Source organism: Rhipicephalus sanguineus, chromosome 3 (assembly GCF_013339695.2).
Source record: "Rhipicephalus sanguineus isolate Rsan-2018 chromosome 3, BIME_Rsan_1.4, whole genome shotgun sequence".
NCBI lineage: Eukaryota > Metazoa > Arthropoda > Arachnida > Ixodida > Ixodidae > Rhipicephalus > Rhipicephalus sanguineus.
In genome coordinates, this window is record NC_051178.1 from 126,655,220 (window position 1) to 126,673,331 (window position 18,112).

The following is an 18,112-nucleotide window of genomic DNA, read 5'->3' on the forward strand; positions in this document are numbered from 1 at the left end:
TGGTTCACGTGATCGATTTCTGGTACCATATGCGCTATCCTCGACGCCGCCGGACGCTCACATTCCACATATCATAAGCCGCTTAAGGCTCTCGTCTTAATAAACATTGAAAAAGCCAAGACGAGCAAGCGATCATGTTAAAGCTAATCTGAAAATTCGAGTAAACATGTGTGGAAGTTACTTACCACCACTGACTTCACATGTGAGCGTTAGGGATTCGCCTTCTCGATGAGGGCCTGTCACTTTGCCCACCTTGTTGCCAAACCTGTCCCTAATGATGGGCGTCTCCGGTGGAACTGCGAAAAAAAGAGTACGCAAGTTATCAAGAATAATGTAAGACGTAGATACAGCAAAAGAGACGCCGACGCTAAATAAATAATCTGTGAGCGCGAAAAGTGAATGACTCTTCCTCTTCTTTACATATCATCATCACTTGTGCATCTTCGTCATCTGTATATATCATCATCAATGTGATTTCGGCTCGAGCACGGCTGAATAAAGCGGTTCCTCATAAGTGGTGGACGGTGCTTTTCGATCCTCAAGTCCTCTCGCCTGTTCTCGCTGGAGCTTCGCTCGGGTCGTCGCGTCATACCACCTGCCATGCCCGGTCAAGAAAATCCTGGCTCGTCAGACACCGCCGGCCCTCTCCAGCCTCCAACGCCCGCTCTGCCCATAACCAACCGCCTGCGTGATCCACCTGTGTTCTCTGGTCTTCGAGGGGATGATGTAGAAGATTGGATCCAAAACTACGACCTCGTCAGCGACTTGAACAGGTGGGACAACCCACAGAAGTTGCGCAACGTCCCTTTCTACCTGTCTGACGTCGCGAAAACCTGGTACTGGAACCATCATCCAGATCTTCCAGACTGGGACACGTTCGCGCAGCACCTTCGGCAAATCTTCGGTGCCCCCACAGTTCGAGCTGAAGCAGCTAAGAAGAAGCTCGCTGAACGCATTCAGCTACCCGGTGAGTCATACACCTCGTACATTGAGGATGTACTTGCCTTGTGCAAGCGTGTAAACGCCACCATGTCCCCGACCGACCAAATACGCCACATTATTAAAGGCATCAACACCGTCGCCTTTAACGCACTCGCTACGCAAAATCCTGTCACCACTCAGGATGTAATCACCATTTGCCAGCGACTCGAGGAACTCCAGACTCTTCGCCTATGCTACGATGCCACCGACATTCGTCTTCCTGCGACCCTCGACTTGCGTACGCTGATTCGCGACATCGTTCGTGAAGAGCTTCACGGGCGCTGCTCTTCCTGCGCTACGGAAACTCTACCTTCTGCACAAACCGGCTTGCGAGACATCATTCGCCGAGATCGCGGCCGCATCGCGTCTGACGTGTTCCGACGGCCCCTGCGCTCGCCAGGCGCCAACGTACGCTGAAGTTGCGGCGCTCTCTGCTGCCACCACCGTTCCTGGGCCTACACCAGGAGACCACGCGTCTGTGGCTTCGTTGTCCCCGCCGGCGCGTGCACAGCCTTACTACACCGCTCCGCGCCCTCCTCGGCCCATATGTTACTACTGTGGCTATCGAGGACACATATCCCGCTTTTGTCGAAGGCGCCAACAGGACGAGCAACGCGGCTACGTTCCCGACGAACGCCCAGGCATCCGACCGACCACCAGCTACCAACGGACGACCTACCGCTCTTCCTACCATCGTTCACCTTCTCCTCCCTACCGTCCTGATATGGCTGTGAATTCACGCGAGTCTCGTCGCAGGTCACCTTCTCCACGTCGCCGTTCAGTGTCGCCTCTGCGACCCGCCTCCCACGTCACGAACGCCCACTCGGAAAACTCCCCTATGCAGTTTTAGGAGGGGAAACTGCATTTACCGGACAGCCAACAATTCCTCCAGAGCGACCATCAAACTTGTTAGTAGTGTTTGTAGAAGGTGTACGCGTCGAGGCTCTCGTGGACACTGGCGCTGCCGTTTCGATTATTCGTGCTGATTTTTGTTCCCGCCTTCGCAAAGTGACCACGCCTTACTGCGGCCCACCTCTCCGTGCAGCGACCAACTCTATCATTCGTCCATTGGCACAGTGCACGGTTCGCGTCTGCATAGATGGCATTCGTCATCACATTGTGTTTGCGGTATTTCGTGAGTGCACCCACGAACTCATTTTGGGGTGGGATTTCTTATCTTCTGCGTCTGCTTCCATATCTTGTGATCAGCGCCTCATACATCTGAATGCCACTGACTCTTCTTCGCCTGAACACGAAGGACGCATTCGACTTGTCGCCAGCTCAGATTATGTTCTTCGACCATCTATGGAAGAGATTATAAGCGTTAATTCCAACGACATTGTGGATGGTGATGTCCTCATTCTTCCTTACGGCCATACCCTGTCTCGAGGCATTGTGATAATTCCAGGCCTTATTCGCTTCTCTGACGGCTCTGCCTTCCTTACCGCTTTAAATCAAACCCCCGAATCTTTACTGCTGCCCCGTGGATCAACCGTCACTTGCGCGGTCGACACTCATCCCGTTGCGATTGTTGCCCTTCCGAGCCAAGAACTACCAGAGTCAACTTCGCCGCCACTCAATGCCTCTTCCACACCTTTGTTGGCAACCATAAGCCCTGACCTAACACCTGCACAGAGTCAAGATTTGCTCGCCCTATTGAACCGCCATCGTTCTTTGTTTGACGTGAATTCGCCCGTCCTCAGCATGACTACCGCCGCTACCCACAGCATTCAAACTGACGGCTCCCGTATTATCCACCGGCGCCATATCGCGTGTCTCTCGCAGAGCGCAAGATCATCGAGGACAACGTCTCGGACATGCTACGACGAAACATCATACGTCCTTCCTCGAGTCCCTGGTCATCCCCAGTTGTTCTAGTACAAAAGAAAGATGGCACAGTTCGTTTCTGCGTCGATTACCGTGCACTAAACAAAATAACGCGCAAAGATGTTTATCCTCTGCCACGGATCGACGACGCACTGGATTCATTACATGGCGCCGAGTATTTTTCTAGCCTTGACCTCAGATCAGGCTACTGGCAAATACCGATGTCGGAGTCTGACAAAGAGAAGACCGCCTTTTCCACCCAGATGGCCTCTACGAGTTTAATGTGATGCCTTTTGGGCTTTGTAATGCGCCCGCTACCTTCGAACGCATGATAGACAGCGTACTGCGTGGTCTGAAATGGAAAACATGTCTCTGCTATCTCGACGACATAGTAGTGTTTTCATCCACGTTCTCGCAACATCTGCGACGTCTTGAGGAAGTCCTCACCTGCCTCGCAAAAGCCGGCCTACAGATCAATACGAAAAAATGTAGCTTTGCCAGCAAGACAATTCAGGTTCTCGGCCACTTAGTCAGCAAAGAAGGCATTCGGCCGGACCCTGAGAAGCTTGCCGCCGTTCTCAACTTTCCCCGGCCACAGCGTCAAAAAGACCTGCGCAGCTTTCTTGGGTTGGCTTCTTACTTCCGGCGCTTCATACGCGACTTCGCAGCACTTGCGTCTCCGCTCCATCAACTCCTCGCAAGTAACGCGCCCTTTGTTTGGTCCGAAGACTGCGAGAGTTCTTTCCTGGCGTTAAAGCAAGCCCTTACGTCCGATCCGGTACTGTGCCACTTCGACCCCGACGCACCCACCATCCTTCACACTGACGCTAGCAGTCATGGTTTAGGTGCCGTTCTCCTGCAGCGTGACAACATCTCGCGCGAACGCGTCGTTGCTTACGCTAGTCGTGCTCTCACCGTTGCAGAAAAAAACTACACCATCACTGAGCAGGAGTGCCTTGCTGTTGTTTGTGCAGTACAAAAATTTCGCCCATATCTCCACGGCCGCCACTTTACAGTCGTTACCGACCATAACGCACTGCGCTGGCTTTCGTCACTGAAAAACTTATCGGGTCGCCTTGGTCGCTGGGTGCTTCGCTTGCAGGAGTACGATTTCGATGTCACCTATAGGTCTGGAAAGAAGCACCAAGACGCCGATGCCTTATCACGCTGCCCTCTGCCCAGCGAAGATAACCAACCATCGTCGCTCCAAAACGACACCGCATTTCCAGTCGCAGCGCTAAGTTGGCTATCATCCGGCACCCCATCCGTCCTCGTTTCGCACCAACGTGTCGACCCTTACTGCCGCACTATTGTTGAACGCATCAACGGCTCTTCTCCTCCTCCAAACGCCCGACTCCGTCGACAACTCAGACAATTCAAGCTTAACGGTGGTGCTTTATATCGCTATGTTTACCACCCCGATGGAAACAAATGGGTCCCAGTCGTACCACGTTCTCTCCAACGTGAGGTTCTGGAAGCATTTCACGATGATCCAACCGCCAGTCATCTAGGCTATCATAAAACTTACGACAAAATACGAAGTCGCTGCTCCTGGCCTGGCCTTTCTTCAGCCGTAGCCAATTATGTCGCCTCCTGTGTCCATTGCCAACGGCGAAAGCGACCAACGACTGCTCCTGCTGGCTTAATGCAACCACTTCCCTGTCCCGCCTTGCCTTTTGAAGTCGTCGGAATAGACTTGTACGGCCCTCTTCCTACAACATCGAGTGGGAATCGTTGGATTGTCACGGCCGTTGACCATCTGACCCGCTACGCGGAAACCGCCTCTCTACAATCTGCGACTGCGACTGACGTCGCCGATTTCTTTCTGCGCAACATCTTTTTACGCCATGGAGCCCCACGCGTTCTCCTCAGCGATCGCGGCAAAGTCTTTCTGTCTTCTATTGTTGACCAAGTTTTGCGTGCCTCCAACACCATTCACAAGACAACATCTAGTTACCATCCGCAGACAAACGGATTGACAGAACGCTTTCATCGGACCCTCTCGGACATGATCTCAATGTACATCCACCCCGACCACACGAACTGGGATGCAATCCTGCCCTTCGTGACATTCGCTTACAATACGGCGACGCAACGCACTACCGGCTTTTCTCCATTTTTCCTCGTCCATTGCCGCTCCCCGAGTTTCGCCCTGGACGTCTCGTTCCTTTCGGCACCTGCACCCTCAACAGCTCCTTTCTCTGAACAATTTTTGTCTCGCCTCGCACACTGCCGTCACCTGGCCCGTGTTAACACCGGCCTTTCCCAGGAAACTCGAAAGGCTCGCTATGACTCGTCTCGGCGTGTTGTGACTTTTTCCCCTGGAGACGAAGTTCTTCTCTGGACTCCACTGCACGTTCCCGGCTTATGCGACAAGTTCACCAGTCGTTTTATCGGACCGTACACGGTCGTCGAACAGACATCCCCTGTTAATTACCGCGTGTGCCCTCTTAGCACTCCATCTGATCACCGTTGCCGTGGGACAGAGATAGTGCATGTATCTCGTTTAAAGCCTTATACCCGACGCATTTCATAGTACTCTCAGGCGGCCAGGCGGCCGCTTCCGTCGCGCGAGGGAATTAGTGTGAGCGCGAAAAGTGAATGACTCTTCCTCCTCTTTACATATCATCATCACTTGTGCATCTTCGTCATCTGTATATATCATCATCAATGTGATTTCGGCTCGAGCACGGCTGAATAAAGCGGTTCCTCATAAATCTATTACGTGCGAGATGTCGAAGCCCACTGCATAGAATTACTTTATCCCTCTACGCCGTGGGTAGCCAAAGCACTTTTTCGGCATCAGTTGATGAACATTTTCTATTCTAGTTTTGGGTTACTTTTTACAAGTATTTTAGTTCTTGCGCACAATAAGCTTCAAAACTATATAGTAATGTAGTTTTCCATTATTTTCTGTGACTTTCTTTTGCTGTCTGGCAACGATTTATATAAGAAATTTCGAGAACCAGCAGCAAAGCTACCACTCGTAACGCCGCCAATCACGATTCACGTGCAATGTTACATGCAGAGAAGTTCTACGGCTTCATTTTCTATATCTTATATACTTACGCAGCAAAAGAAACACATTGGCTCAAATTCCATTACATATGAGCATGCAGCCACGAACACGTGCGGGGTTCTGCACTCACTGCCGACGAGAAATGGTACGCTTGATAAAGTGAGAAAGGTACAGGCATGTAAAGAGAACGGGGCTTCAGGTACACATTTCTTAGCAGGTTTGAATCTGTAGGTGGCCGTGGGCTCACTACTGGCACTAGATCAAGATGGGTAAGATCGGTCAACGTGGTCAATATATACTCGCAAGCGCTGACTCATCAGCGTATCTGACTCTGCGAGGGAGAGCACTGTAAAACAAACTGCTATCTGACTGTTTTGAAAGCAGAACCTTATGTGCTTGAGGGAAAGAAAATCGCGGTTAGATAGTTACAATTTTTCTCTTGACTGATAATAAAGTTTATTACCTAGCTACCTACTCACGGTGTCACCAAGACTCGCCGGCGACTCGGCCGTACTTAACACCTAACAGCAATTGTCCTTGACGGCTTTTAATACGGCGAAGGCTTTATATGTCTCATCAAACGGCACAAGTGACCTTCGGTACGTGCAGTCGTCGTCGTGAACATTAAAGACAGCAAAAATCATCAGCATCATCATTATAACCATTATCATCATCTTCTTCGATTATGATCATGGTGACGACCATCACGATCAGATGAGTATGATATTGAGGATAACCGCACCGGATGGCACTGCCAGCTTTCGCCTTCGAGTCGTCTTAGGCAGGTCATGCGGGACCCTCTGTGTTTTTTTTTTTCATCGAATGCAGCGAATAACCCGTTGAAACTAGCATGTATAACGCAGCTAAAGCGTCTCAGAGCACAATGAAAAGTCTAGCCTGTTTACATTAGTGTGCCGGTTTGTTCGTGATACATATAGTAACTGAATATATTGCGCCTAATACGCATCGCAGCAGGATTACGGGCTCTCCAGTCCGGCGTGCGAACTTCAAAACGAATTCGTTGTCATCATTTGTTTTCCAATTCAAGATATGCCAAAGTTTGAAAGGGCAAAGAAAAATTACGCTGGAACAAATTAATTACCAGCATCATTGCTTTTCGCTTCGCTGAGAACACGAGAACAATCTCCGGAGTGTGAAGTCAATTTATCGCTTTGAACACCGAGCGCAGCGACTGGTGGTGGTCCCCGATGGGACATCGATCAGACTTTCTTTGGCAGTAATGAGGCGTGGAGAATCGTCTTGCAGTATAAGATAGGGTCGCTACGCGTCTATGCATTTTTAAACGGGCAGACCATTCTGTTCGATGATCCTCTATTCAAGCTGAATCTTGCGCAGAATTATTCTTTTGTTGCGGCGTCGTATTTTAATGGAAGCACCTGCGCTGCGCACTAAATTATTCCTGCACTTTGGAATCCAAACGCTTTGCGATCGCCAGACGTAGGGTCTTCAAACAAACTGAAGTTGCAATTTACTGCGTAGGTTGGCTGCTGTTTGTGTGGATGTCTTTCGCAGAAGAGGGATTTGCCGTCCTCCTTCTATCAAATGCTGTGAATAATCTTTCGACACATCCCTTTTATTCATTCATTTAATTGAAGACTCTGCTGACAGTCTATTCAGAGCTTTAACATAGTTAACGAAAACAGTTGATGTCCCTTATGTACAAACCAAATGACTGCAGCAGTTTTACCTGAACAAAACATGCCGAATTAGCACCTACTGCAAGAAGACCTGTTAATGTTTGTTTCATTTATTGCATCGTCGTTAATACTTCACCAGAATAAAATCAGACAGCTGTCAGGGCACCACTTGGGTCTATGCAAGGAGGCAGGTATCCACAACGATTAGATTTTTCTTTGTCGCCCACCGTCGTTATCTTTGCATTGACTCCTACGATGCGATATAACCTGCGCGGTCATGTCAGAGGTTAGAAAGACGGTTGACTTTACCGAAATACGTAAATGCCTTTACGAGTGATGCGCCGTCACTCAATAGTGCGTGATTTACGTTGAGTGTTTTGAAAAGTCATTGCGAATAGCATAACTGCTTCATTCCTCACCGCTTTCGAAACGCTTCCTACCTAATGAACGGCGCAGAAGGACGACAGCAGAAACGTTGAAAGCTAGCGCTGCTAGCTATCAGTCAGGCTTCTCACAGCTCCCGGTTTCTAAACGTTTTCAAGGTTTGTGTCGACTTGCCTTCCTGTGAAAGTGCGTGAGAAATTTATGACCACTTCTGGCGTCTACTGAGAAGACGAACAGTCATTCACGGCAAGCCGTGCCATCATCAGACTCGTCCTTCTCGGACCACTGGCAAGTAGGCCTAAGTCGGCGTCTGCGTCCAGAACTGCCCATCGCTACCACGCTACCCGCAACGGTGACGGCGTCTGATGCCACGGTATCAACGGTCACCATGGATACAGACGCTTCGGCCCAAGCTGCTGCATTGAAAGCCCCTGGTAAGCGTCTACCTTCGCAAACTGCCATGGACTTGCACAGTGAGCACGATTCGGTCCCGAATGCCAAGCGTGCGTGTACGACCCCTTCCCTCCAATCGGAAAAACAGACGCCGACTCCACACAAGGCTGTCATCAAAGCGCGCGCTTGCGTCGACCTGGCGACTCTACCATCGAAGTGCGTTCAAGCTGCTCTAGACGCATGTCTCCAAACAACGGGATTTCGAGGATTCAGCATCCATCGACAGACAAACACAGTGTCAGTGTGGCTACCGTCACTAGACGCCGTTCGTCGCCTCCAGCAGCTTAAGCAGATTGTTCCCTCAGTCGGCCAACCTGTTCCTGTCCAGGCCTATCTAGCGTCGGGCGTTGACCTTCGGCGGTATGTGGTGGCTGGCGTCGACCCTAGAGAAGACCAAGATACCCTGCGCAGAGAGCTCTTCTGCCCTCAACATACCATTGTTGCCGCACGCCACATGGGAAAGAGCGGTACTTGTCTCGTCACTGTTCAAGGTCCCTTGGCCGCTCCGGAGAAGATGTACTACTACGGCTGCGTACTCCGCCCCCGACCTTTCAAGCCTGCTGTCATATTTTGCTATGGATGCTATAGAAAAGGACACATGAAGGCATCTTGCCCTAACACACAGTCGGATGCTGACATGGACGCAACAGCCGGCTCCAATTTTCGCTGTGGACTTTGCAAGTGCGATGACCACGACATAACATCACCTCAATGCCCGACTAAACGAAACGCCACTCGAGAGCTTCGACATAAGCGTCAACAATCAAGTCATTTAGGCGGCGCCAGCGTTCTCCATTTGAATAATAGTTTCGAGATCTTGGCGGACTTAGAACCGGACGACTCTCACATCACCGAGGCTACGTCTTTCGCCGAAAAGAAAAGTTATAGTGCCGCGGTCAAAGAGCCGCGCAAGAAGCTCTCCCCGACAAACTCTGCTCTTCCTGCTTCGCAAATGGAAACACCAGATGACCTTGTATCACTGGATACAAGATTGGCCCGACTCCAACAGGAGATAGATAACCTTCGGCGCCGTCGAGAACTTCTAGCAAAACGAGCAGCATCGTCGTCCACACCGCAGCATGACACAAACGTCCAGCCTATCCAACAGCCCCGGTCTTCGTCGGCGGACCTGACACCCATGGAACTTCTACAATTCGTGGCTAAACAGCTGATGTCACTGACGCAAGTTCTGGCTTCAAATCTTCCTCAATAATGTCGTCGCAACACTCCCGGCCACAAAACGTCCTGCAATGGAACTGTCGTGGCCTACCAGGCAAGTTAAGTGAACTTCGCAAAAGGGTTCACCTCGGACGTCATGCTTGTTGGGCAGTACTCCTACAAGAACCAAATTCCCAGTTAAGTATCCCGTCATTCACATTATACGCTAATCCCAATATGCCAGATCGACGTTGCGTCTCTAGTAATGCCCTTCCAGGTAAAGCCACAATATATGTGCTCACAAGGCTGCCTCAAAGGGGCATCGATCTGTCAAAATGGTGCTCGCAATCACAGGAAGTCGTCGCGGTTAAAGTCCGCCTTCAGAAAACTGACGTAATTCTGGTATCGTTTTATGCCAAGCCGCACACTGGCTCATCTACCCGATTAAGATTGGGATGGATTCACTTCCTTCGAACTCAGCACTCAGGGTGTCCTATATTAGTCGGTGGCGACTTTAATGCTCCGCACGTGGCATGGGGGTATCCCACATCATCAGCTCGTGGGAATCATGTCTGGGACACATTTGTGGATGCACACTTCCAGCTGCTGAACGATGTTACAATCCCAACGCGCCGTGCTGACCAACCGCACGCTTCATCGTACTCGCCCGATTTGTCATGGTGGTTAGGATCCGGCGCAATTGGATGGCAAAGTGAACCGGACTGCTGGGGAAGTGACCATTACCCCATCTTTCTCGAATTTCCCACCCACGGACACTCCCGACTTCGCCGCTGTTGTCGAGTTGTTCACTGGGACGCCTTTCGAGAGGCAGCACTCATACCACAGGACCAGTCGCCGCAAGATCTTCAAGATTTTCTTCGAAAGGCACTGGATTCGGCAACTAAAACGTCCTGGGTAGATGAAAGCCGCCCGGCCCCAGACTTGCAGCTGTTGCGCCTTTGGGCGGCCCGGCGCCGGGCTGAACTTGCTGCGGTGCGCGATCCTACGTCGATAGAAGCAAAAATTCAAATGCGGAGTATCGCGGCACAAGCTCGTCGGCATGAGCGAAGACTGGACAGAGGACGATGGCTAGATTGGTGCGCGTCTCTCGGACCCTCGTCACGCACAACCTCTGTCTGGCGTACGTTTCGTGCAATGGAGAAGGGCCAACGTCAGCCCGACCCAACGGCTTCGGTGCTTCTAGCCACTGCGGATACCCCGTTGCATGCTGCACAACAAATCGCCCGGACGTTGTTCCCACACTATGATGTACTTCCTTCCCCTATAAATGACCATGTGACCCTGCCTTCGACGATAGGCCAACAACCTAATTCAGAGGCAGTTACTGGAATCCAAGCACCATTCACAATGGCCGAGTTGATAGCAGCTATCGACGCGTCTAAACCACGGACGACTCCTGGACCGGACGGATTACCTTACGAGTTGTTCAAAAACCTCAATGAGACATCCTTGGCCTCGCTTCTGGATAACATCAACCACGTGTGGGCTGAAGGCGATATTCCTGCTTCTTGGACGCACGCGGAAATCATACCGATACCGAAACCAGGAAAAGACCCTACTAATATACGCAACCTGCGCCCTATCGCCTTAACGGCGACTGTCTGCAAATTAACGGAGAAAATGCTCTCTACGCGAATAACCTGGTGGCTTGAACAATTCAAATGGTACCATCCTGCACAAATTGGATTTCGCACGCACTTGGGCACAGAAGATGGACTTGGAGCACTTACTGGCATGGTCTTGGCAGGCAATAGGACACGCCGGGTGCGAACAATATTAGCCATGGATGTGCACAAGGCATATGATGAAGTTAGCCACAGTGCCATACTTGCCATTATGCGTTGCGTGGGACTACCCGAGCGCGTGTGCACCTTCGTACACAGGTTCTTGACTCAACGAACGTTTGCTATTCGTGTGGCGGGAAACGCAACCGGCACCTTTAACTCAAAACGGGGAGTGCCACAGGGATCAGTACTTGCACCATTGCTCTTTAACCTGGCAATGCTACCCCTCGGATGGGCTCTGGCAGCGATCTCGGACGTGTATTACATCATATACGCCGACGATATCACAGTGTGGAGTGTTCACAACGACCTTCAACGACAGGAATCGGCGTTACAAGAAGCTCTAAACACAGCCGACGAGTGGTGCAGATGCATAGGATTGACCCTCTCAACAGACAAGACTCTCTACATGTCGGTTGCCAACAGCTGGGGCCGGCGACGACTTGTAAACACGCCTATTCAGCTGACATTATCTGGACGTCCTCTTACGCCAGCTCCCCAGCTACGCATATTAGGCGTTGTCATTACGGCAAATGGATCTGCAAAAGCTTGGATTCGCGAAATTAAGCAACAAGCGCACCAGGTGCTCCATCTGATACGACGAATCAGCTCCAAGGCTGGAGGTGCCCGCACGAAGATTGCCCGTTTACTTGTTCGAGCAGTGCTGCAGCCTCGCCTTATTTATTCGGCTCAATTTCAGCACCTTACAGTGAGAGATTGGGCCCGTTTAGAATGCATCAACAGAGAAGCGATGCGCGTCGTTACCGGGCTTCCACGATGCACACCTATCCCGATACTTCAGGAAGAGGCGCAACTAAACACCATCGACGAGTTGATTTATCAACGCCGACAAGCAAGGGAACTCAAGCCGTCATTTCTACCACCTGCTGCTGACTTAGCGGCATATATGGGCAATCCAGTGTCTGTCTCGCCACCTTCAATAGTAAGCCTTCCACCGTGGGATCACCGGCAACTGACGGATAACAAACCTATTGGCCGCCTCCGAAATCCAGTACCTCGTCCAACGACTACCTTCCGGCGCCACATTGAAGAAGCAGATGCCGCACTCCCGACAGGATCACTGGTGGCCTATACTGATGCGAGCTGCACGGACACGCAGGTGGTTACGTCAATCGTGGTGCCGGGGCACCAAAACCTGTGTGTCAATCGATTGTACCTCCTGAGAGCTCCGGTTCCATCGGTCAGTGCTGAACTTCTGGCAATACGAGACGCAACAAAGTTGGTGAGCGCGGCTTCCGCATCGTCGTCATCCTTTACTATAATACGCACAGACTCTACATGAGCCATAAAGGAGCTCCGCAAGGTATATAACGCGCACACTTTCGCAGGTGATATACAGCGTATAACTGCACAGATGCCTGGCCAGATAAGGATACAGTGGATACCACGGGACACCATTTCTGCTCACATACAAGCTGACACCGCCACCCACAGTGAGCTGCCACGTACTCTAGAAGCGCCTTTCCCGAGTGATCCCCGGGGTGAGTTCCTCCACCGCAAGGAGATTCTCCGCCGCACCACACGAGATTTAATTCCACCGTGTGGTTCAAACCTCCCAGGCGGGCTTACCCGCCAGGAGGAGGTGGTGTTGCGGAGACTTCGTGTGGGGGCGGCACTTACTCCGTCGGTCACATATGCCTGGCCACAACATCTGCATGGACCATTTGGGGATACTTGCCCATTCTGTACCACCGAAGCGTCCGCGGTTACAATCAAGCACCTCTTGTGGACATGCCCTGGCCTGAATCAGATACGGCGGCGCTACCTGAGAACAGTGGGCCTTCATCCGACAAGACCACCAGATTATGATTTGTGGCTCTATGGGCCCCACCATAGAGCATTGTTGATGTATATAGCGGAAGCCGGCCTCTACCTGTATATTTAACTGTGTATGCCGTTGGGCAAACTCTCGAAATTAAAAAAAAAAAAAAATCGATTAATAAGAAAAAAAAAGGCAGACTTGAGCGAGTCCTGCGGATCTGAACTCACTGCGACAGCAGCATTTTCTAACGTATTGGCGTTATTGATTTTTTTTTTTTACTGAAGGTGCCTGGCACCTGCTATCTGGGACTGGCCAAGTTAAAAATCGATTATTCCCTACGTGAGCAGGGAAAACATAAATTACAACATGGCGGATAAGAATCGTGCAGATAAAAAAATATATGTGCAAGTGTGTGTGTCGCGTTGATTTTCTGGCCGATCTATTTAATCGTGACCACATAGACGGATTCTCCGCGGGCTGTTTGACCATTGGCGCTTCCTTAAATAGGGGTCTGCAGCGTGTCTACTGCGCACCTCCATCATCACCATATGCATGAACACGATATGTGTATTAGCCATGTTACAAGCTTGAGGCTTTGCGTCACCATTGCAATGTATACCTCTGTTGAAATTATAATTATCTCTGTTGAAAATTATAAGCGCCGTGCTATAGCCGAGAAGTCGCCTGTTTGTCGTGGAGCCTCCAGTAAACGTTTGAAGATTTTGGCGGTGCCGCGGTGTGTCATGTGAGGGCTTGAATGACAGCGTGAAAGGTAGGTTCCGAAATCCAGTGCAAGCACACAGAGCTTAAAGCACGCGACCTGGATTTTTAGTTGACTTAGTCGCACCTGTTCGAAGGAGAGAAAGTGAATGTAACCAAGTTCTCAGGTCTCTTTTAGCGCGTTATATATTACGGCTTTCATTTCTTTCCGATAGAGCAAATGTTCACAGCACATTTATGTAGTCTAAGGCTTGGCGAAGGTTATCGCGGTGACTTAAAGAATCAAAAGAGCAGGTCATTAAAGAAGCAGCACACTTCCTATAACATAACACAACCACACAAACACACGCTGCTCGCCGCAATTAATACAACCCTATAGAAAACCAGCGGTGGTATTCAATGTTTGACCGGATATTACTGCGCATATAAAGTGATAACACTAGCAGGGTGCAATAATAAAGCCGTCTTATTTTACTCGCGTCGACACCTGTCATCCCGCTCCCTCCGGAAATATTTTGCTCCAGGAAGTGGCGGTTGCGATGCAATATATATAAGGCGCAACGTACTTACTTCACAAATGAAAGGCGAGACCGCTGTCGACTAGCATGGTCAGCTTTGTGGCATTCTTTGTCGACATTCCTTCCTTGTCGTGGTCGTATATAGAGGAGAAAGCGTAGGCGGCTGGTTTTCTTGCATTAGCCCGATTACCTCCGCGCCGTCGAGCCCAGACGGAGAGCGCAGCGCCAGACAACGACTCTCCAAGGCACATACGTCAGCGCTTATCAAAGCACCGTACGAAAAGACGACCCAGAGTGTGCACAACACCGGTGCCTCCAATACGTTCCCTTTCATTCTTTTTTTTTTTCGTCCTTTCTATCATTGGCTCGGTGGGCGTGCAGCTTGCACCGGTAAGCATGCGAGACATTGGCCATCGATTTCCATCGCCAGCTGGCCGTTACTACACTTTTTTTCTCTCTCCTTCTCTATTGTTCCCATTTTCATTCTGCGCTTCGTTCTCTCTGTCCTTTCTGTCTTCATTCCTTCTCCCATGTTTACTTTCGCCTCTTTGTTCTCTTCCAGCTGGTGAAAAAGCCGGCTGTTGGTTCTCTCCTTCACTCTGTGTGTGTGTGTGTGTGTGTGTGTGTGTGTGCGTGTGCGTGTGTGTGTGTGTGTGTGTGTGCGTGTGTGTGTGTGTGTGTGTGTGTGTGTGTGTGTGTGTGTGTGTGTGTGTGTGTGAGTGTGCACTCTTTGTATAGCCTCACGACAAGTTCGTTGAACCAAGCTGTAGAAAAGGCTGCAGCCTTTTCTCTCGAGCTTTGGTTTGGCGCTGCCAACGCGCGGCGTATCTATTTATTCCGCCATTAATGAGCGTTATCATCCAGACGGCACTACCGAGGCTTTGTGAGGCTCTTACTGGCGGAGAGCGCATGACAGAAAAACTCCGTTTTTATTCTTCCAATCGACGAACGACAGAAACCGAAACTATAGATAACGCAAGAACCGGCGAAGCGTTTGAAAAATAAGTTTGTTGGTTTACGGGGCTTAACCTTCCAAAGCGACTCCGGCTATGCGAGACGCCGCTGCGGTGGGCTCCTGGTAATGTCTACCTCCTTGGGCTTTTTAACGTGCCTTTAATCTCACAGTACACGGGCCTCAAGTATTTCGTATTTGTAATTATGTAGTGTCATATTCATGCGTAATAAAATTGCGCCGATAACTTTCTTTCATATCACTAGTTCAACATTCTTTTTGCCTCGAGAACAACTGATGGTGGAGCAGCGAACACTGCTCCAAAGGCGTCAACCGGGTCACATTTGTCGTCTTCTGATATTCTGGCTGGAATAAGTTCATCTTGATTCATTTTCATGACCTTCACACTCTGCTTGCGTACGTAACGCAGCCAGGGGCGTAGCCAAGGGGGGGGGGGGGTCAACCCCCCCCCCCCCGAAATGTTTCAGTTTTGCTTGCGTATATAGGCGCGCACACATACAAACGCACGCACGAACATACATAAAGTATGGTTGAACCCCCCCCCCCCCCCCCCCCCGAAAAAATGTCTGGCTACGCCCCTGAACGCAGCGCTTTTCCAGTGCTGGCTGTGCTATTCTAAAGTGTTAAAATAGTGTACGTTATTGACGTAAACTGCTGTGGTAGCTCAACGGCGAGGTAATGGTCTGCTAAGCTCGGGAAAGCGAGTTCGATTCTCACCTATACACTGGCTGCACTTGGATGGGGGCGAAATGCAGTTGACGTGTACATGTACGTTAAAGGTGATCAAAATGTATGTCCGACGTGCCTGGTAATCACATCGCGGTTTTGGCACGTTACCCCCCAAAATTTCCTTCTACGCAAACAAACGATAAATATAACAAGTTGTTTTGGAGAGCGTCCAACTGATCATTTTGTGCTGTACTCGTCAGAACCTGAAGCCGAAGCCCGAAGACGTCACTCTTAATGCCCCGCTTGCAGCTCCCTCGGAGTGTAATGCATCTACGGTGCTGAACTGCTGCCCAAACCCCAGCGCCGCCTCTGGGAATATAGCTCCAATAATTAAGTTAATAACTTATGTGCGCTCCCTATTTACCACCGTTTGTTTCACGCTGCAGCGTGTTTGAGGAGTTCTTGCAGCATTTAATTAAGCTCCATACTTTCTATTGTTAGCGGCGCTCAGTCTTGAAAGACTCTAGGGGAAATGTTTCGCAAAGTATCGGCCATATGAAGGAGCGGGTCATATAAAGAAAAATTCAACGCTTATAGGCTAAAAACAAAGAAAGAAGGCCGATTGATAACGTAGACGAGCGTCATTAAATGCGCGCATTTCGCGCGAGAGTTGCCTGTGAGCGAAAAAAGAAATTGGTCCGGCCGATAACTTAAATGAGCTTCATTACCAGGGCTGTCCGACATCGAACGGCGCCAAGACATTTTAGAGGTTGCGAGATTTATATAGCCTAAACTCGGAGAAGAGGTAACTACACTTTTTAAACGGCACGAGAATGCTTACAGAATTGCAAGAAGTAAAAATCATTATTCAAAAAGAAAATTATGCTTGAATGCTGCGCCAGTTACTCGCTGCAGTACCTCTGACCACGTTGCTGTTTAGTAGAGATATCAGTGATGTCAAATATAGTAAACTGTCAAATATAGCCCCCCATTTACCCTATTAGGAAAAGCGGACGTGTCTCTCCTAATAATAAACTGGAATGATCAGAATGTGACAATAAACTGGAATGTGACAATAAAATGGAGTGATTAGAATGTGACAATTTTTTTCTTAGCGCACAAAGTTTTCGTTGTGTGCTAAGACAGAGAAAAAGACAACGTTTTCTTGTGCCTGTATTTTATTATTTTGTGTTATTCCATTTACCAGACTTACTCCCATTTAAAGGTAGAACTTGTCGTGTTATCATCACTTGACTGTCGATGCCCGTTTACACAGTGTGCTCGAATACCTGTTCTCGTTATCACCATTTTTATCACTCGGAAATACCTTGTTAGCGAAGAAGCCAGTTGCAAAAGCTACGCGGATGTTTCCAATTTTATTTGAATGAATTACCCACGCTCGAAATGAATATTGTCGGAAATAGCGAAACGATCAGCGATGTTGCACACGCGAATATTAAAGCAATTAAAATGCAGTACGAAGACTCCAAAAGAAAATTGAACAATCACGTGTTCTGCTTTTTAACCAAGATCAGTATCACGCAGCTAACGAAGAAGGTCAAGAGCTGTAAAGTGTGACACCGAGAGGGTTAGCATGTATTAACTTGAGCGAAGCAAACAGATCGCCAAAGTGCCAACGCCGATACTCTAAGAATCATACTCTATCCACCCACTGGTCATCGATCGCCAAAAGCGTATCATTAACCTTAATTAACGTTAATTAACCATTCTACGTGCATTACGTAGTCCTACGCTTAGATACTACGCAGCCACTAAACGTCAATTTCCTATGTTCACGTAGCACGATTCGTTTCCCTAGTTTCCACGCACACGTATCATTACTCAATTATTTCTGATTAATCATCTGTGTGGTTAATTGCCCCTTTTCTGTGGTAAGCTTATGCTCCTATATCATATCTGTCATATACAACCCTTAACTCCTCCTTTTTATGTTGTGTTCTTTTTGCTCGGTCTTTTTTTTTTTTTTAATTTATGGACAACCCGACTCGTTGGTGAATCTCGGGTTCTCCTAAAGGATGTCGCCATACGTGCCATTGCTATAAAAGCCTGATTCCTTCTTCTCACCTAAGGTTGAGCCTCTCGTATGGTCTGGGGATTATCTATTTCCTGCAACCTAATCTCAGATTCAACATGGCGATCTCTC

At 49.5% G+C, this 18,112-nt stretch overlaps 1 protein-coding gene across 1 annotated transcript in view; it reads right to left on the reverse strand.

Annotated features, from left to right (window-relative positions):
- LOC119385822 (hemicentin-1) overlaps positions 1 to 18,112 on the reverse strand; it is a 204,522-nt gene that overhangs the window by 24,695 nt on the left and 161,715 nt on the right. Inside the window, exon 3 of the mRNA XM_049414123.1 lies at positions 186 to 296. Within this exon, the coding sequence (XP_049270080.1) occupies positions 186 to 296 (111 nt within the window). The remainder of the gene's footprint in view (positions 1 to 185; positions 297 to 18,112) is intronic.